The sequence below is a fragment of the Malurus melanocephalus genome, unplaced genomic scaffold (assembly GCF_030028575.1).
Source record: "Malurus melanocephalus ecotype Western Australia unplaced genomic scaffold, MMel_1.1 scaffold_638, whole genome shotgun sequence".
In the NCBI taxonomy this organism is placed as follows: Eukaryota; Metazoa; Chordata; class Aves; order Passeriformes; family Maluridae; genus Malurus; species Malurus melanocephalus.
The window spans coordinates 84,223-104,934 of NW_026623870.1; the positions used below are offsets into that span (position 1 = coordinate 84,223).

Below are 20,712 nucleotides of genomic sequence, written 5' to 3' on the forward strand. Positions count from 1 at the left end.
CAAATGAGCCCTTGCCAGCTCTAAACAGCAGCTTTTACTGCCTTTTACAAGAGCATGGAGAAGGTGCCGGCCTTGGAGCAGGGTGAGCTGTGACTCTGGGCACCTGCTCCTAAAGGAAGAACAGCAGAGACATTTCTCACTTGGGAGCATCCCCTGCTGTATTTTTCCCCTCCTTCTTCCCAAATTTCCTGATTTTCCTCTCCAAACCGAGACCGTGGTGAGCAGGGTGAGCTGTGACTTTGGGCACCTGCTCCTAAAAGAAGAACAGCAGAGACATTTCTCACTTGGGAGCATCCCCTGCTGTATTTTTCCCAAATTTCCTGATTGGCCTCTCCAAACTGAGCAGAGATTGGAAGGGAGATCAGAGGGTCAGAGAGTGACCTGAACCCCGTGACTGCTGGACAAGGCAGAGCAGGAGGAAGGGGTCACATCCCCCACAGTGCCCGGGGGCCCTCGGGCTGGACGTGCAGGCAGCGTATCCATCACCCCGTGGAAATGCCCACCCATTGATGGAATTGATCCATCTCCAGGCGTCCCCGTGGAAATAATCAGAGCTGATGGCAATTGATCATCATGCCCAACACCCGAAATCCCGGCCGGGCAGGCAGAGCTAATTTGCCTCGCCCTCCTGCTGCTCACATGTATTAGGCCATCCATCCTAAGAGCATTAACCCAGATCCCATCCCAGCCTGCCCGTTCTGTGGAGCCCTGTAATAGGGAAAGGTCTCTGCTTCCCACGTAACAACAGCACTTTCCACTTCATCTCCTCCTCCAAAGAAAGAGCAAATAAGGTAAAGGAACCTRAACCTAAAGGATCAGAGCCTAAAGGATCAGAACTGCCTTTGTTTGTGTGTTAAAAAAACAGTCAGAAAGGAGCAACTGCTGGAAAATTGTTACTGGGATGATAAAAAAGRGTTGAGTGACCCCATGGTCAGAGCCAGGGCTGGAGCCAGAATTTATTTCTTCCATGAGTGTGTGAGTGGCTGCACATCTGAATGTTTTAAAGGCAATTTGGATGCTGGATTGGAGATGTTTTGGGGGACAGGGCAGTCTGTCTTTGGAAAGAGGTGTTAAAACCACACCGAGCCAGCTCCTGAGGAGGAGAGGCTGCAGGAGAGTGCACAGAGGGGCTGGCTGAGAGCACACCTCCTTCTGAGAGTTAGGGATGTTTCTGGCGTGGAAATACAGCCCTGCTGCTCCTCTGGGTCCAGGCTGGAGCTGCTGTGATGGAGCAGTTGCCCAAGAGAGGGTGAGTGCTCCGTGTCTGTGGTGAGGATTCCCAAGGGAGCTGTTTCTACCTGGATGCTCCCTGGRTGCTCCAGGAACATCCTCCCCATCTGAGGGAGTGGCTTTGGGTCAGCATTAGAAAAAGGTATTTCATTAGCACTCTAAAATCCACCTGGTGGCTTTTTAAAATGATCAGACATCAGAAGGGCAGAGGGTAGAAAACAAATTATGCCAAGATGACAAATGTCCAGGAAAGAGTGTGTTTGGGGCAGAGGGGCACGAGTCAGTTTGTGTGTGCTGGGTGGTGACAGTGCAGCAGCACCTTCCTCTGGGTGGAACATCCCCTAGTTCCATCACACTTACGTGCAGGAGGAAATTATATCCATCAAACACACCATTCCTGTTTGCTACGAGCTGGGAAGCAGGAACCAAAACATCAGCAGCCTCTCGAAATCAAACCGTACATTTCTTCCTTCCTTTCTTYCCTYCGTTCTTTTCTTTCTTTTCTTTTCATGGAAATCAGCCTTTCATTCAGCACGAAGAACCAACTGCCCTGGGTAACAACCTCGGCCTAATGAAGCGGGTCATTTAATTTTGCTGGCGACAATGGGGATGATTTTCTATTCAGGATCCGAAGGCAGCTGCCTGCACCGCGCCRGGCACGGACACAATGGATTCCTGAGCTCAGAGGGAGGCAGAGCTGTCATTCCATTTGTTTGCATCCCCGTGTGCTTTTCTCCCGGGATGCAGWGGCAACATCATCATTTCCATGGTGCAGAGGAGTAGGAGGGGAGGAAGTAACTGAGTTAGGCAGGGGCACCTCGYGTGTCTGGGCAGGGTCTGCCTGCCAGGGCAGCACATTTTCTGTAGCTCTGAGGGTCTCTGCTGCACACCTGAGCTCCACCTGCAAGACCTGGGAGCTGTCTGACATCTCAGCATCTCACTCATCCCCTGGAAGAGGGAACAATTTGGATTTGGGGCATTTCCTTYTTGCAGGAGACAAGACAGGGACCTGAGCTTGGAATTCCACCGGTGTGGAAGCACCCGTGCTGTGTCCTAGTTGGGCCCACAGGCTGCTATGAAACTTTTGGCAGCTTTATTCAGGATTTTTTTGTGTTTTATCTCTGTGACCCAACTGTTAGAACCAGCTCATAGAAAGGAGGGATAGGCTGAGCTCCAGCCAGCAGGGTGCTCACAGTCCCACTCAGCATCCACAGGGAGGCCTTTTSCGTGCTCTAACAGCAATTGCTGAGTTTTGGAAAACAAACAGAGAATAGTGGAGTTATACAAACCATAGAATGGTTTGGGTTGGAAGACACCTTAAAGATCATCCAGCTCCAACGTCCTACCACAGGCAGGGTGACCATTTTCTTGGACATTTTCTTGGACATTTGCTATCTTGGTTCTGTTTGTGTTCAGCCCACTGCCTTGCCAAGAATCTGTTCATTTAAAAGGTTACATTTTTGAATGGGTATGCAGACTCACACGGGGACATTCCCATGCTCGTTCAGTGGTGGCCACTCCATGCTTTAAGAGTTCTGGTTTGTGGGAAGCTGGAAATGAAGAGAATGGAAGTTTTGGCACTCCAGTTTTGGCACTCTTACCTTCCACGAGGGATGTGAGCAGGGTGACATTGGCAGCTTTGCGCCTTCCTGCAGGTAGATTTAGTCCAATTTTCTCTAACCTTTCCCTTAAACACCGACCCCCATTTTTTGATTTSGCTCTGAAAAGAGAAAACAAAGAGRGGAAATAAACTTCCATGTGATCCATGTTAAAATAACCATAACCCTCATTTAAGCTTTGAGGTTTGAAAGGAAAGAAGAAAAAAAAACCAATAAAAATACTATTCCTTAATGTGCCACACATCAGAATTTCTCTTTTTTTTTTTATCTGAGAGTGCTGAACACGGATCTTGAGGCTCTCAGAGCAGCTTACCTGCGGAGAACCCCGCCGAGGAGAGAGGCATTGAGACACTCAGGGGGTGAAAGCCTCCTCTGCACCTCCCCGACCGTCACTTTGTACTTGGAGGTGGAGCTGAGCAGCGAGAGGCGGCCGGGCACGGAGCAGAACACCTCGTTGGGGTTTGTCACCCCTCCAATCAGGCCATCCTTGTTCATGGACAGGCTGGAGATGCTGGTGCCGTTGGCCTTCGAGGGGATGGGCACTGGAGATAAGGAAGAGGGAGAGAAGAGGAGAAGGTGGCTGAGAGACCCAGAGTGTCCAGGCAGCTCTCCAGCCCTTCCCCAGATGGCAGCACGGCTGCTGGGGTCATTATTTCCTTATTTTCCTCAGTGAGAGAAGCGAGGTGGGGCGATGAAACTGAACTAAATAAAGGTTAAAGGAAAGGAAACAGCCTGGACGCTGCCCTGGCCTGCGTTCCCACACCTCCCAGCTCAGCTGTAATTAAAGCCAAGGTTTGAGCTGCTGCAACTTAAGTTATTCAGCCTGTCTGACCATTTTCTGGAGCATATACGTATCTTTCTCTCAATTATGTTATGTTATCTGAAAGCCATAAATTTTTGTGTTAATTGGGCTTTTGCTCTCCCTTCTGCCCTCTCCGGTGGGAAGGGAGGGAACGTCATGGGTGCTTTTGGCTTTTGGCACAGTTCAAACCATGACATTTTTGGTGCCGTGACTCGGATTGGGAAAAATCAGGTTTAAACCCACGACAGCTGCTCTTCTGGAAGGCTGAGGACTGAGCACTGCCCTCCCTGTCACCTCTGGGTGCTCCATGGAGGTGGGTGACTGAGCAAAATGTGGTTGGTCCCTCTGGATGCCAGTCCTGAGAGCCCAGCCCTGCCCAGCACATTCCCAGCAGGCAGGATCAACCTCCTGAGCCACCTCCTCCATTCCCTGCCCCAAACCCAGCAGCTGCTGGGCTGGCTGAGAGCTGCCTTTCCATTAGGTGCCCACAGGAACCAGGAGAAAGAGTTTCTCTGCCTTCAGCTCTGGGATTAGCCCCACAAYAAGCCACAGCCCTAAACTTTCATCATCCCTGGCTTAAAGGAAGCCTGAGAAGATCAAACCCAGTTAATCCAGCACAGACTTCCCTTTGCTTAATGGGCAAAAGTCAATTATCATAAGGTTAGGGAGGCACTGGTGGCTGCAGCATCTCACTGGGCCCACGGCATCACACCRGGGCTCGGGGTCTCAATTTTCCCTTTGTCATTCCAAGAAGAAATGTTCTTAGACACAATAAAGGTTTGTAAATTAAAACTGGCTGAGGCTTGTGCCAAATCTCTTTGGTTTTTATGCTCTGAAATTAATAACCAATTTAACTCAGGAGGGGAAAAGAAGCTGGTTTTGAAAGAATCCAAAGATCATTTTCAGTCCTGGCATTCGTTCTTTGTGGTTCCTCAGGAATGACTGTTTCACAGTCAGATGGTTCCTGCAAGCAACACAGCAGCAAATGCCAGGGTTTATGAAGGAAATACACATGCCCAAAATGAAACAGAAGCACCAGGATTAATCGGGGAGGGTACATGGGCTGGACCTACGAGGGGGCGCTTACAATCAGCACATTGTCAATCCAGCTCAACCACTCGCTGGCGTGGCAATAAAAATCAGCACATGCTACATAAAAATGACTCATGTTTTAAGACTGAGGGATGAATGGAAAGGAGCTGAAGGACATGGAGTTTCCTCCCAGCATGAAACTTGGACAACATCAGGGAGCGAAGGGCGGGATGCACTCGTGCCCTGCTGGAGCTGCGGTCAGTGTTTGCCATGACTGAGGGTGGTTCAGGGCAGAACAAACACAGGAACATCCCCACAAGACGTAGAAAAGCAGAGCTATTTTCAGGAGGGAGCAACTTCAAAGCTTTCTTCCATAGTCCCAGAACAGGTTAGGTCAGTCTCTAGGGGATCCCTTAAAATCAAAARTCAGAGCGTGGTTTGCAAATATCCGTGCAGGGTCCCAGGCCGCAGAAAGGGCCACCCCCAAACCAGACCCTCCTGGGGAGCAGGTGTTGCTTGGAGCATGGTGAGAAGAGCTGTGCATAACTGATACACTCAGAATGATGTTTGGATTCATCTGTGAATGTCTGTGATTGTGCCGTGGCCGCGCTCGAGCCGCATGCGAGGCCGGGGAGCTGYGCACAGCCGAGGGACAGCAGAGCCATGCAGGGACAGGGGTTGTGCCTCATCACACATCCGTGGGACACRGCATCTGGGCAGGAGGAGGCAAACCCAGCTGGCACCAGCATGAGTTAACACTGGAGCCTGTGGAAAACTGGGCTGGAGAAGGGTTGGGTACAGCTCTGGAGCGTTTGCCAGTCTCCCCATGAGCAGTGAGAGGGAGGCAGGGACGATGTCAATGCACAGCACGGAGACACAACACTTGGGAAACASTGGAGGTTTTAGGGATGATGCTTTTAGGGATGATGCTATGGTCAGAAACGAAAGCCTGCAAAGCCGTGCCCCGGAGCTGGCTGCTGTGATGGGCAAAGCCCAGCGCAGTCGGGCTCTGTGCCATGAGCAAACCAGGCAGGCACCGGCGCTGAGCGGGGACATTGGCATTATTCTTGTGCCTCGGTGGGCACATGTRGGTGTGGGAGAAGGTGCCACACAGAGCTTGGGGTGCACAGGGGGCGAGGGAAGGACTGAGCCAGGCCCCGGAGTCCTGCAGTGCTGCTTCATCCATCAGACAGCGTCGCCTCGACACAACAAGAATAAACAAAGCCACATTCGCCATTAATCATGAATTATTGTTATTGAGCCTCACCTGCTGCTGTTTGCCTGGTCTGATCTGCAGCTTGTTTGCCCATAAACATGCTGCAGGAGGGAGACAAGCTACCATTAAAGCCTGACAGCTTTGTTTCCTTGGCTTTTGGGGAACCAAAATTGTCTCTTGTCATCTGAGTAAACCAAAAGTCCCCCTCGATCTTCAGCTGCTGCTTTCCTGTTCCCGCAAGCAGCAGGTGATCGGAGCACCTGAGCCAGCCTGCAGACAAGAAGGAAGCATGAGAGCGGTACCGACAGCGCAACGCCCCGGCGCCGACCCCCTGCGCCCGGCCGAGCCCAGCCCAGCCGGGGAGCGCTCGGTGCTGCTCCCGCTCGGTGCGGAGAGCTCCTCCCGGGGTCTGCACGATGAATTTGGAGGAGCTGGACAGCCCCAGAGTGACGGCGGTGCCCGAGGGAAGGAGCAGCCGGGCACAACACGGAGCTGAGCCCCGCTTTGCAGCTGGGGATGGAAATGTCACATGGTGTCACTGCGCTCGTCAGCCCTTCTGAGGTGACACGCGTTTTTGGGAGGAGGACATCACCTTTCCCTCGGTGACATGGTTCTCTCCCTGCTCGTCCCCTTGGGCAGGCTCAGGTCCCGCTCCTGACCATGCAGGATGGGCTTCTCAGCAGAAACAYCTCCCAGAGCTCTGCTCACGGTGACAGAGCAGCACATCACACAGGCTGACCAAGGAAGGGTTGGGTGCTGGTGCCCAAACAAGCGCCCCTCCAGCCCTATCTGATGTGTGGCACTGGGCACCCCTGGGTCACCCCATGGCACCCCAGAAAGCTCGAAGTGACAGGGCACAAGCTGGGTTTGGGCTGATTCAGCCAAAGAAAGGGGAAGAGGGTGATATCAGATCTTTTGCAACTGCTCAGAACACTCCTGGGGRGCACAAAGTCCTTTTCTCTAACATYCACCTTTGCTATATGTTCTTATTATTTATGAATTATTATTTATTGAGGCTTGGTTGCTTCATTCTGTCCCCCTATTTTATTTTTTTTCTCTTTTCTTAAACTGCCTGGTATTCCTGAGGGTTTTTTTTCCCATGGTTGCTTATTCAGAAGATTCCTGCCACCTCTAACTCACTAAATCCAGGGGAGTTTGGCTGCAGATTTCACAAACTAAAGCTCCTGTGAAGCACTTTGACCTGCCCTGGGGATGCTGCAGCTGGCACTGGACACAGGTAAGCACTGGCCCAGGTCTGAGAGGTCAGATTTGAAAGGGAAAACTGATTTTGGAATAAGGTTATGCTGGCAGACCTCAAAGGGCTTCACGCATTGCTAATCCTCAGCCTGGTGCTGGTACAACACCGGCCACCAAAGCCATTAACTCACTCCTGGCTCAAGCCAGAGCCTGAGTGCACCTGGGGAGAATGGAGGCACAGAGCAAGTTAAATGATTTACCAGAACTCAGGAACACGGGCATGATCTGTGTGTGTGCAAATCCAGGCTGTGGGATTTCCTTTCTAAGCAATCTGGGTTTCAAGCATTGCCCAAATTCTGGAAGTTCTGTGCTGCAGGCTGATTACGTACGGTCTCTGTTTTCATGGCTCCAGATTTTCAGGAGGAAGCTGTGAAATGGAGCTGTTTGTCACCGCAGCCTCTTGGCTCACGGTGCTCTGGTGGTTTGGAGAGCGGCAGCATGGCAGAAAAAACAGAAGTACGACAGCATCTCGCTGAGTGTGGGATGGGAAATGATCCTCATTTCTTCTGTGCAACATCACAGGAAGCGTTTCCATCAGGCTCAGACTCTCTCTGCTGCCTTTAACCTCGCAGGGCAGTGCCACACTGTGTTTCAGGTGTGTGTGAGCAGCACTGGAGAGATCCAAACTCCCAAGGGAGTCGCTTGCCCCAGTGCTTGGAGCAAGTACACCTTGGCTTCATCTTCCCTGTGAACCACGAGCTTGGTCATCTCTCATCAGAGGAGCCTTTTGTGTTGAATCAGCTCTGGTTTGCCTTTTAAAGGTACCATGGTGTAACTGTGAGATGATAAACTGACACAACTCCATTTGCTGTGGCTCAAAAACACCTGATGCAGACCGAGAGAGTGATTTCAAATGAGTTCTGGTGTCCAAAGACACTGAAAGCTCCATCCCTTGAGTTCCCTGAGCTGGAGAACACCCTGCCTGCCTGGGGTTATCTCCTGGGAATTGTGTTAYGACACAGGACGAGTCACTATCCCAATTTGGGCTTGACTGTCTCCAGCAACAAATTGCAGATAATGATATAATCATGTYTACCTTGGGGGGATGCTGTGATACCCAATTAAAACTTGCCAAGTAAGCTCTGGTGAGACATTTCTCCAGGTGAGAAGGCCTTGGGTGTCGAATGTAGGCAGGAGGAGTTGGTTCAGTGCCTGAGCACAGGGTGGGATGGTGCCCCTTGGAGCAGACAGGCAGTGGAAAGGCGATTCCCACAAAAAACAGGAGAACCTGCGATGCTGCAGGTGGGATGGGATGTCACAGCCTTGTCTCCCTSAGGGTTTTTCAGGAGACAGCTGGGAGGAAGATAAAAACACTGCTGAATGGATTGATGGGCTGTGAATCCAAYGAATGGAGGAAGGAGCCTAATGCTTTCAAAGCGTCCCAAAAGAAAGCACAAAGTTTCTGTCGTGCTTCTGTTCTGGCTTGCAGAGGTGCATCCTCTGGCTTTTAAGTTCGAGATAAAAAGAAGGAGCAAAACAAAACCATTCAAAGTCTTTTACCTAGAAAACCTTGGAGAATTCCCCGTTTTTCCCTAGTGATTTCTCGTCAGAACTGATCCGCAGTTCTTCACYTTTGCTTCCTCATCCTCCCTCTCCCGCAAATTTTCATCATTTCCTGAAGAAAATGGGGCTGAGGATGCCCCATTCCTTAGCTCCTGCATTCCTCCTTCATCTTTGTTGACCGAAGTTTGAGGCTGAAATTACCATTGTGATTCCTGAAAATGGACACTTTGATATGCAAATATTCGGTGAAAAAGGTGCATCTGCAGCCCGCCTGACGTTCCTGTGCGGGAATTGCCGGGAGTTGCGGGAGCCGGTCCGAGTCCGTGCTCGGGGCTGGCAGCAAAACCGTCGATTTTTGGGTCTGAGGAAAAATAGACTTTGCCTACATAAAGAGAAAAATACGAAGTACTGACTCGTTTCCATAGGAGAAATGTGCTGCCTSCTTGCAAAATGATTTGTAAGCAGGAAAATCTGTGGTACTTGGGAATTGAGTTGCTAATCGTGGTGTTATTTGTTCTGTTCCATTTCCAGCTGGAGCTCGGGGTGCTGTGAGGGGAAAAACAAGTCCAGAGGGAACATGCAAATCGCTCCCCGTCTTACAAGTCTGTTTTCTTCTCTCCCCAGAATCATCACAGGTAAATTCTCTTCCTCTGTAAGGCGGAATCACTGGATATCGGAGTTTTTATTGCGACATCCCTTTAAAAAGTGGGAGCGCGCTGCTGTTGAGATTGCATTTTAAAGAGGTATCAGTGAATCGCCTTAGGAGACAACCTGGGACAAWGCAATCGCTCATCTTCAGGCACAACAGCGCTGTCTCCAGCCCCCTGCAAAGCCTCTGAGCCCCCCGTCCCTCTCCGGGGCCGTGCCTCGGTCAGCTCGGCTGCTTCGGGCATCGCCGAGGGGCAGAGACCTGAGCCGCTCTGCCCTGCAAGGGGACACCTGCACCCTCCAAAGCTGCCTCAGGTGCCCAGGTTTTGCTTGCAGGACTCTGCAGGTGCAGCGATGACAGCCCCAAATCGCCGGGGTTGTTCCCTGGAACGGGATCCTGCTGCTCTGCCCCGCTCCGGGCTGGTGGATGTTTGTGCGCAGCTCCTGATGAAAATGCTGCAYAGAGGGGAGGGATTGCTGCTGTCTTGCAGGAAGAACACTCAGCGAGCTCATCCAACCTTCGTTTGAATGTCTCTGATGTAAATTATAAGATGGAGATATTTTTTCATTTATGTATCTGGAAGTGGGTTTGAGCTGCTCCCGCCATCCCTTTAAAAGCCTTTTTTTTCAGGGAGGAGGTGCTGCAGAGTTCAGCTGCTCCAATTTCCTGGTGTTTCAGCAGAGAGGTATTTATTGATGGTCCAGGGAAGGAGGTCAGAGCCATCAGCTGTATTTCAAACGCACACTCTGTAATTATCCTCTCTTCCCAGAGGGGATTATACAGGTATTCTCTTTATCTCGAATGCACAACCTGAACCGAGTCCCCGTGTCAAAGAGCCTCTCTAGGAACCACCATCATCGGCCTTTTCAAATGGATGGATGGAAAGAATCTTGGTTTTATCTGCGGGTTTTCGAGATTGCTGAGTCCTGATAGGGAAATGAATCTCGGACCCTCAGAGGAGAGCAGGGGTACAACTTCAAACTCTTCCCATGAGAAAGCTAATCGGGAGAGGTCCCATGCCTATGCAAAGCTCCCACATTTAACATTTTGTTTCCCATGCAAATCARTTCATCAGATCATGAAAGAAATGTGAAGATGCCGTGTGATATTAATTCCATTTTTCTTTCTGTACCTCTGTTTGACCCAGTGAAGTCCCGACCATGCATCACTGCAGGTGTCTCCTGGAGAGCTTTGGGATGGATTGACAGAGTAGGGAGGTTCAGACTCTCCCAAYTTAGTCGRTATAACCTTGGTTAAGATTGGTCCYTGCTGGATACATTYTGATTTTTGATTGTGCTTTGATAGAAATGGCCAGGTGATACAATATTAAAATTTGCTCAGCYTCCTGCAGGACTGGGAAGGGGATTATTAAATGCTTTGCAATCGATAATTTCAGCTAATTAGGTATTAGGTATTTTCCTGCTTTATCATTTAGGAATGACCCAGCCTCAAACATGCTGCTGTTCATAACACTTTGTCAGTGTTTTGGAAACTGCTCACAATTAATTTGTGGTGAGTTCCCACGTGTTTCCTTTCCAAGCTTCATTTAATGGAGTGGATTCTGCTGTCTGGGGAGCCCTGATTTCACAGCCTGGGCAGTAACTGCAGAAACACCTTAGTGGAAGTCACCAAATATTAATGATTAAAATATCCCCTTAAAGGGTAAAACTCACGTGCCTGAACCTTTGAAGGGAATAAATGAAAATTATTTGGGTTCTGCTTTTGAGTGACAAAGTGCWTGGAGATATTTCCTGTGCTGTTGGTTGGAAGCTGCTCCAATGCAGCGACTTCATTGGAAAAGTCAGTTTAGTCTGGTAATTCACATTGTTTCCCTCCCCCTGATTCTRAATTATTTTTTTCTGAATCTGCAGSTATGCCTTTTCATATCTACACYRGAAAATTAACTATTTAAATTTCAATTCAATTACAGAATAATTATTTAAAATTCAGTTCAGATTCTGCCCGTACAGGATTAGTGTTTCATAACACAAACCAAGCAGGTCTTGGAAAGGCAGGAAATAGAAACGGGAGGCTGGACAGCCCGAGGATTTAAACCAGAGGAACTGGAAGCCCACAGTGCTCCATGCTGACACCAAGGGATGTTTCCCATCCTGTGGCACCCCTGGCTGTGCTGCAGCGAGTGCTCCCAGCCCCGCATTCTCCATCGCTCTGCCTGTAGCATCAACCACCCCAAGTTTATTCCTTTAGCAGCACGATCGCTTTGGCACCCAGGCAAATGGCATCATTATGTGTTTAAACAATTAATCCATTTTACAGTAACATTCTTGAGAGATTTTCCCTGTGTTCCCTATAGRTGCACCTGAATTTGGGTGGCTGGGATCTCGGAAGGTAAAAGTGGAGGAAAAAGCGGTGACGCCGCGGTGAGTGGCGGCCGACCCCGTGGAAGCCACTGCCACGTTCCTGTCAATTTGTTAAATTCATTCAGGTTGTCAAARGGCAGAAGACCCTTCAGCAAAGATTAGACATGAATAATAATAATAATAGGAAAAAATTCTTCCCTTGGTACTGAGCCCACTGCCAGCCCGCCGAGCTRGCGGCGTTTCTGTCTCGGTCTGAGCGCAGCAATGTGAATCTCTCTGTTCAGTGGCTCCTCCAGAGCTGCTGGCTTGGCCAGGGAATGCTCCAGGGACAGGCACTGCTCACCCACTACCACAGCAAAAAGGCTTTTCCTTTTCCTTGCTCGGATGGCCTGGGTTGCTGACACCAGTGTACTGGTGGGACAAACCCTCTGATGATATTTTGTCAAAGGCTAACTGGGATCTTGTGCTTGAAACCACCCTGAGCACCCTCAGTCAGATCCTCTGCTCGCACCTCTCCAGTCCTGGCCTGGTGGCTCTGCTTTCTCCCATGCCTGTGGCCACTTTGGGGCTCCCAGGCAGCCCTGGGGACACCACTTGCTCCCTGGGACCTGTCTGACCAGTCCAGAGGGAGCAGGGCCTGACCCGATCCCGCGCTCCCTGGYGCCTCGGCACTCTGGTGACTGATGCCAGATAAATGCCTGAGATAGAGGGTGGGGAGGCTCAACCCGGCTGGAATCCCAAGCACGCATCACAGATGCTTCGATGGGTTTTTAAGCTGGGAAGATGAACCTGCTTCTGACTCCCCTCCTGCTCCTGACTCCCCTCGTCCCACTCCGAGCACCCAGCACACTCCATTTTGGGGTTTTTAACTGCAATGGGTACCTAGGGCTCCTTTCTAGCAATTCCCCCTCATTCTCAAGTCCTTCTCAGCCTTTTCCCACCAAACCACAACACTTCCCACCAAATGGGAGGCAATACCCTGACATGGCAGAGCTGGGCTGGGGACAGGCCACAGAGCGAGAGCTGAGCACACAGCAGCTCCGAGCACCACATCCACATTTGCTAATAAGTTTCTCCATTAAAAATTAAAATAAACAAACAAATGGAAGGACAGCAAGAATGAGTAATTCCCTGGATCACACAGGAAAGGGTGGGATGGTTTAGTGGTTAGAGTGCTAGTCTAGGACTTCAGAGAACCTCATTTAGKCTGYTCAAATAATTAAGACAGATTGCAARCATTTTATTTTCTGAGATCATRTATCTTGGAATATTATTAAAGTGGGAGGAATAGYCTGTATTTGCCTCTGCTCTGCTGCAGGTTTGGTGTGACCCTGGGCTGAAATGACATTGATTGGTCTCTACTGGTCTTGCCTGTGTCTGTGCTGCCATGGGTGAATCCTGTGGGACCCCAGTGAGGCAGGTACCTGTGCTGAGGCACAATCTGCAAAATTAACATCATAGTAACACTTCCTTTGCAAGGACAAACACCACGGGTGTCACCTGGCCAAGGCTGTCCCACTGCCAGTCCACCTGTGGATGAAGTAGCCCCTATGGGAGCCAGGGAAGCGATATGGCAGTGGCCACCAAGCTGCAAAAACACCTCACAGCCCCCAAAAGGAAGGGAAAGGTGCTCCAGAGCCAGCCCAGCACATCCATGGAGAAACATCACCTGGGGTCCACCTCCTGGAGCAGAGGTGCTGCTGCTTTGGCTCAAGCCACATGCCAAAAAACAACCCCAGCTGGCTTTTCTGAACCTACCCTTTAAGAGCTGCTCTTTATTTCTAACAAAGGAAAAAAATTCATTTAAAAACATCTAATTAAACAGTAAGTCATGACAAGGTACATGAAACTTGGAGATAACACATGCCTGGGAGGCACCGGGGAGGTTGAGACAAAGCCCAGCGCCTTCACCGGTACCCGCGTGTGTTATCTCACACGAACACACACCTGGGCTTATCCTGGTGCAATTATGGGACATTAAAAATATAATTTTAATGGAGGAATGGTGATCTGGATGCAGTTCAGAGTAAAAACTTTCTTTTAAGTCCCTCTGTTTGATTTAGTAGGTGTTCCTGCCGCGCAGCGTGTGCGCGCGAGGGGGAAGCGCCGGGATCGGGAGGTGTGACTGTGTTTTGAGGAACGCTGCTCTGTCTCCCTGTGTGTGCGAGGGCTTGTCCAAACTTTAAAGCATTCGTGATCAGCAAAGCTCCCAGTCAAGACCYGGCTTGTCCCGGGTGAGCCCCTTTTCCCACTCAGGCAAACTACCGCTGCGGATGAAGCTGCAGAGAGCTGGGAGGGCTCCCCAATGAGCCCAGCACCCTGGAGCTGACTGGAGGCCAAAAACCTCCACCCACAGCCCTGGACAGTCCTATAAAAGCTGTGTCTTCGCAGCCCCAGGTGTTTTACAGGGTGACCTCATTTATTACCTTGCTCGTCACAGGAAATGATGTTTATCTAATCTACCATTCTTTCAGGATTTTTTTTTTCCTGCCACATCTGGCTTCTTACATTTCTTACGGCTCGATTCCTCCTTGCACCAAACAAAGAAGAAATGTCACCCCTGCCACCATGGCAGTGCCCCAGTCTCACCAGTCCCACCAGCTTGAGAAGCCCACGGGGAGATTTGGCTTCAAAACCTGGAGCTCGCGTGCGGTGGCAAGTGGATCTAAGGATCTCAGTCTTAATCTCCCTCCTCTGCCGCATTCCTTAGGAGTGACAGCTACTTCTTGCAATATTCCTGACTGTGGGCTCTGAGGCACAGCTTTCCATCTGTCTGTCCGGTATCCAGCCAAACAGGTCCACATTCCTAAGCAGAAACGCTAGCACTGCCACCCGGAGCGGCTCAAAAGCCTGGGCTGGAAATTGGAACAAGTCACAAACACGAGGGACAGTGGCAGCACCAGATCCACAGACACGAGGGACATTGGCAGCGCCAGATCCACAAACACGAAGGACAGTGGCAGCACAGATCCACAAACACAAGGCACAGAACCACGAGCAGGTCCCACTGCCCCACTGCCGAGCCCAGGGACACGCACCATGCGTGCCTCAGTGCCAGTGTGAGCCCACGCTGGGCACACCCTGCTCTGTCTCTACTCCAGGTTGTAAAATGCCACAGCCAAAACTCGTGCCCGCAAGCGGGTGCACGGCCCCTGTGGCTCACCCTGCTCACGCTGCCACAGGGCCCCAGCTCACCCCGGCCCACCRCCGGCAGGACCCTGGGCTGCTCCCGCACCCACAGAAAGAAATTTATATTTTTCTTTGTAATAAAAAGGCTCTCTCAGAAGCTTTCTGTTGATCCCAAAAGGATGTGAAAGCAATAAAACCCCTCCTTATTTTACAACCAAGCTGCAGGATTTTTTGCTACTGAGCACAAYGATCTAATGCTTGATTTCATAATCAGAAAGTTGCACCCTGCACCAGGAGCTCCGGGCTTGCTGAGTCCCCTGTTTTATGTCTTGGGGGGTCTCACAGCCACATCTTGATAGCTGACCTGGACATCTAAACACCAAGGCAGCAGGTGAATGGAGCAGAAAATGTCTGAGCTGCTGTAGACTAAAGCAGTCAGAGCCCCAACTAAACAAAACTTTTTTCAGAGCTAATTTTAATGTTTCCCAGCCTAACAGTTTCCTGATCTTATGTAAATGATTGAAAGGAAAAATAAAATTAATAATAATAATAATAATAATAATAACAACAATAATAATAAAAACCAACTCCAAACCGCAAACAAAACAACAACAAAAGAAAGACTCAGAAAACCATTTCTGAAATATTGTCAGGGAAAAAAGGGAGAGTGAACAAACAAGGTACAAGATACTCATGAAGGCTCTGCTGCCCTATCCAAAATTTTATCCTGTTAACTCCTGAATTAAATCTATTTCCCCATTTATCACGACAGCACAGAGGGAAAACTCATCCTCCGTTTTTCAGAGCTATCACATCTCTCCTTGCTCCGAGTGAAATCCGAGCTCCCACACCGCACCCTGCAACTGAACTGGACCCCTTTACCGGGGTAAAGTACCCCGGTACCCCGCATCCCCCAGCGCCTCCAGCCCTAGGGATCACCACGGGGATAACGAACAGGAACCAGTCCCGAGGGCAGCGGTGGAAATGGGTATTTGAGCGCATGTTTCCAGCCGGGATCTACTTCCCTGGGCTGCACCCGCAGCCGGGACCCGGTTCCCCGCGCCGCGATGCGGGCACAGTGCAGCCACCGGATGGGGCTCCCAGGACGGTCCCCCGAACATTTGTTGGGGCCAATTCCCCCTTTCCTCTCCACTCTAATTTCGGGGTTACCTGCAGCCAAGGAGCGCTGCCGGCTCRGGAAAACACTCGCGTGTGGGGAGGGTGTCAGTGCACCGCGTCCCCGAGATCCCCACAAAATCCCTGGMATTCCATTAAGGGCTGGAACCGCGGAGGTTTATTTAACAAGGGAAAAAAGGGCAAACAGACACGCAGCCAGGGGATGCTCCCACATCGCGCTCCGAGGCTCCGGGCRGCACATTCTCTGCGCCGGGCAGCGCAGCCCCGAGCCCGCGGCGGGGCCCGTCCGTGCATGGGGACAGCGGCAGTGACCGCCGTGCCTTGGGGATGGCCCCGAAATCTCGGGGTACCGGAGGGGACAGCGCTGGAACACCGCGGGGCTGTGGGCTCTTCCCTCCCGTTGCGGATCTGCCTCCTCTGTTTCTCACCGGGGACTAAATTCGACTCCAAGGACGGGAGTTAAAAGGGAGATTTGGGGATTTGGGGCMGGTGATTAATATTTTGTTGAACCARGACAACAGTATCTCGGCAACTAATTAGGCGAGATATATCTGTTTTCACAGGCACAGATTTCTATCAGGTTTCTGTCCGACGGCCATTCTGTCAGGAGTTCCAGGATTAATCGGTATTTGGAATCTCGGTGCGATTTAGAACAAAACCGCGCTTTTTAGGGTTTACCCTCGCTCCCTTCAGAGAGGGGGTCCCCTAGCCCTGCTGCCCAGCCACCCCCTTCGGCACCTTCTGCCCAGGACCCGCCGGGAGCTGCCTCAGATGGTTTTAATTTAATTTCATTTTTCCTGGGGTGTCATTCACCCGAGGGGGCCCGGGCTCGGCTGTGGCCCCGCTGGGGCTCCAGGACACAGTTCAAAGCCACCAGAGTGAGAACGATCACATTTTATATATTTTTTAAAATTAAATAAAGCCGAATGTAAAGGAATTTATTCCCAGGGCAGAGTGGAGGGCAAGGGCTCTTGATCTGGGATTCGCGGCTGCAACTTCCATAATTCCTCAGATTCTTTTTGAGCTGAACTAGCCCATTTCGGAGCTTCCAAGGCCAGGGAAAGGGGAGCGTGGCCATCGATTCTGGTCGCCGTTCTCCCGATCCCCGGCAGCGCGGTGGGAGAACGGAGCGGTCCCAGGACAGAGCCTCCGATGCTGCCGCCGTTTCGGTGGCTCTGTCCCGCCGCTTCCAGTGTAGCTGCMCGATTCCCCCCATAAAAACGCTCTTGCCTTTGGATTCATCGATTTCTCCAGCAAACTCGGAGCCTCGCGCTCCAAACACAGGAATAATAATAGAAGAAAATTTAAATAATAAAAAGAAGGCAAAACCCAGGGGAAAATATATTAATGTTTTAAAAGTTTTAAAAACCCAAATGAGAAGTGGCATGGGAAGAGCAAGTGTCTGTGRGCACAAGGGCTGCGGTCGACTTCTTTGCACCATGCCTGCCTTCAGCCAGAGATATTTCAATTTTCTATTTCCTTTCCTTTTTTCGTTTTTGTTTTTTTGTTTTGGTTTTTGCTTTTATTTTTGATTTTGTTTTTGTTTTTTTTTCCAAGAGTAGAGAATCTCCAGGCAAAAAAAAAACCAGGCACTGAACAACCACAAATCCTCCCGACAGGAGACAAAAAATTCTAACTAATTGTACGTTTGAAAAAAAAGGAGGAGGAAAACCCCAACAAACCATTATAATTCCAGCCGAACTTCCAGACAAACATTCCCACAGCGGGGTTTTTCCCGAGGGTTCCGGGCTGCTCCTGCCCGGCCGGAGACACGGAGGTACAGCCGGTGCCGGCCCACGCACCCCTCAGCTTCCTGCAACCATTCCTCACGCCCTAGTGTTYAATGAAACGCCTCTCCAGCCTTCTGATTAAAGCTCAATTAATGCGGATCATTAATGTCCCGCTGGCAGCCGCGTGTTCCTAGAACAGCCATTTCTAGGGAAAGGGGCTGCGGCGCACCGGGAGCGCCGCTCCCCCCGTGAAACGACCGGTGGCAGCGGGGAAGAACCGCACGATCGGGAGATTTTTTTGTGCGGTTACCGGGGACCGGCTGCGGCCGGGACCAGCACCGGGACTGCGGGGCCGTGGCACCCACGGGCCCACGTTATTGTCCCGCACCAGTGACTGCGGTTCCGTTCGCACCGGGGGTCGGCGGTTAAACGCGTCCTTCCCATCCATATATTTCTGTAAAACACGGTGGGGACAAGCCAAGAGCATTGCTGGAATATTCCAAAGTAGGGATAGGCCAGAGCACAGCACCGAAAGCTCCCGGCTCCCCTCTTCTCTCTCTCGCAACGCCCCGGCGGAAGGTTTAGTACAAAAACATTTTAGGGACTGCTCAGCGTGCCAGGCAGAACCGGACGCTGGAGACCGCAGGGGTGGTGCAGGACCTCTGCCCGCAGCCCCGCTCCCGCGCCGGCCCCGGGGGGAAAGGCTGTTCCTCCCCTCCGGTCCCGGGGAAAAGCCCCGTTTCTGGAGCGGCAGAAGGGGMCCGGGTTTTGCCGAGACGGGGGCCGAGGSGCCCGGGGGAGTGCGGGACGCTCCYGGTTGCAAGGRTAGGCAGCACCGGCCCCAAGGGCCTCGCCACTTCTTCGCCTCCGTTAAACGCGTCCTTCCCCTCGGTACCAATCCCGCCGAACTGGCCCGATCCGCCGCGGCCCGGGGCGGTGTGAAGCGGTTCGCGGCCCGAGCTGCCTTCCCCGCCGCCGGGCGCGGAGCTCTAACCCGAAGCGGCGGGACCACCGGGAGCACCGGGAGCTGCCGCCGAGCGCCGCCGGGGCACCCCCGGGTTTTCCATGCAAACCGTCCGCGGCCGCCGGCGGGGTGAGCCCCGGGGCTCCCCGACAGCGAGGTCCGCCCGTCCGGGCCCTTCGGTACCGGGAARGAGCGGCGGCCGCGGTACCGCCCGAGGGAGAGCAGCGGGCAGGGGGCGGGTGGGCGCGCTGGCCCGCCGAGACCCTCCGCTTTCGTTTCAGTCCCGTCGCGGACAACAGCGAGCCCTTCCCGACGGGCAGGRRGCGGCTCCGCGGGACGGAGGACGCGGGGGGACCCGACGCTGGGGAGCACCGAGGGCAGGAGAGGGGCCCGGTCCGGTGCCGCTTCCCGCTGAGCCGCCGCGCTCTTACCTTTCTTGATCACGGACTGATCGAGCAGGTTCATCCCGCCGTCGTCCACGGCCTGAAAGCAGCGAGGAAAGAGCCGTCAGCCGGCTCCTGGCACCGGCTGCTCGCGGTGCAGGGACAGAGAGGCCGCGGCCCGATCCACCCGCTGCCCCCGGCCAGAAGGAATCCGGGGGGTACGAGCGAGCCGCAGTACGGGAATTCCCGGCCCGGTGTTTCTGTTTGCCCGGGGATACGGACGCCGCGGAGCCCGACTGGTCCCGGCCAGGAGCACCCGGTAGCACAGGCAGAGGGATCCGTCCCGCCGCCCTGCAACCAACCCACCCTGGGCACCCTCCCGGTTCTCCCGCCGTGCCCCCGTACCTGGATGTCCTCGATGCCGTGGTGGCCGAGGCCGTGGAGGCCCAGCGGGCCGTCGGCGAGGCCGTGGCCGCCGTCGGGCAGCCCGTGGAGCAGGCGGGGCACGGCGGGGTACTCGCGGCGGGGGTCAAGCCCCAGGGCGCGGTGGGTCTGCGAGAGCAGCCCCGGTTCGTCCTGCCGGCTGCGCTGCGGGGGCCAGGCCGGCTGCTGGTGCTGGTGCAGAGGGCTGAGCGCCGCGTACGGGTCCGCCAGGTGCGGATAAGCGGGCTCCTGGCCCTGCGGGTASGGCAACGGCGGCTGCGGGTACGGCGGGGGGAAGTAGGGCGGCTGGAAGTCGGCGGCGGGCGTGTGGCAGAGCGGCGGAGCCGAGCCGTAGGGCGCCTGGTTAAGCGAGGGTAGCTGCGGCAGGCGGGCCCCGGCCGGCGCCCCGGGCAGCCCCTCGGCGCGGTCCTGCGGAGGCGAAAACAACGATGGTGAGGTGGGCACGGACCCCCGGCTCCAGACCCCGACCCCCTATCCCGTCCCGTCCCGTCCTGTCCCGTCCCGCTCGTGCCCGTCCCGCACTCACCATGCCCGGGTAGCTGTGCACAAGCATCGGTGCGGGCCCGCGGCAAGCCCCGGGCGGGCCGGGCCCCGGGGGTGCCCCCGTCTCCGCCCCTCTATCCCGCCGGAGCGGCGTCTCCCATCGCCCGCCCGCTCCTCTGCGCCGGCCCCGACTCCATGCGCGCCAGTTATAGCGGCGGGGGCGCGCCCGCCGCCCCGGGAGCGCGCGTCAGAGCGCCAGGACGGGGACGCGCCGCCCGCTCCCGCGGGGCCCCGACGGCTCCCGACAGCGGGCGAGGTGGGACGGCGGCGGGAGGCGGCCGGGGCGGGGGGCGAGGGGCACTCGCCGCCCCTTGGGAGCGCGGCCGGTGCTCTCCCCGCGCCGTCGGGCTGCCCCGCTTCCYTGTTGCGCGGTTCCGCGCACCCTCCTCCCGGTGTCACCCCGGTTCCCCCCGCCCCGGGCCGCGCCGCCTCAGAGTCCTGTCGCAGAGAGCCCCGGGCAGCTCCGGGGAGCGAACCCCGAGGGTCGGGAGAGCCCAAGGGTGCGGGCGGGCTGCGGGGCCGCCGCAATGCTCTAAGGTTTGACTTTATTAGCCCGAGCCGGGAACGGGGCCTCTCCGAGAGCGCAGGGAGAGCTCCGGCGGCAGCTGCAACCTCCCGCGACGGTGGCGACAGCGGGGCCCGGGGCTGGTTCTGCCGGGAGAGCTCGGGGCTCCTCCCGGTGCGCTTCACCCTCCTCCCCGACGGGGAGCGGGGAGCCGCAGCCCGGACTGGGGACAGAAAGAAGTGTCTGGG

The 20,712-nt window shown here is 53.8% G+C and overlaps 1 protein-coding gene across 2 annotated transcripts in view; it reads right to left on the reverse strand.

Moving 5' to 3' along the window:
- The window catches only part of TFAP2E (transcription factor AP-2 epsilon), a 21,578-nt gene extending 1,515 nt beyond the window's left edge, over positions 1-20,063 (reverse strand). Inside the window, exons 1-6 of one of the 2 annotated variants that reach the window (XM_057383512.1) lie at positions 19,943-20,063; positions 19,378-19,824; positions 19,021-19,072; positions 5,951-6,169; positions 3,163-3,391; positions 2,832-2,950 (exon numbers count right to left, since the gene is read on the reverse strand). In XM_057383512.1, coding sequence (XP_057239495.1) covers positions 2,832-2,950; positions 3,163-3,391; positions 5,951-6,169; positions 19,021-19,072; positions 19,378-19,824; positions 19,943-19,969 — 1,093 coding nt within the window. In that variant the 5' untranslated portion in view covers positions 19,970-20,063. The remainder of the gene's footprint in view (positions 1-2,831; positions 2,951-3,162; positions 3,392-5,950; positions 6,170-19,020; positions 19,073-19,377; positions 19,825-19,942) is intronic. The other variant, XM_057383513.1, reaches the window with a different exon arrangement.
- Positions 20,064-20,712: the final 649 nt, after the last annotated feature.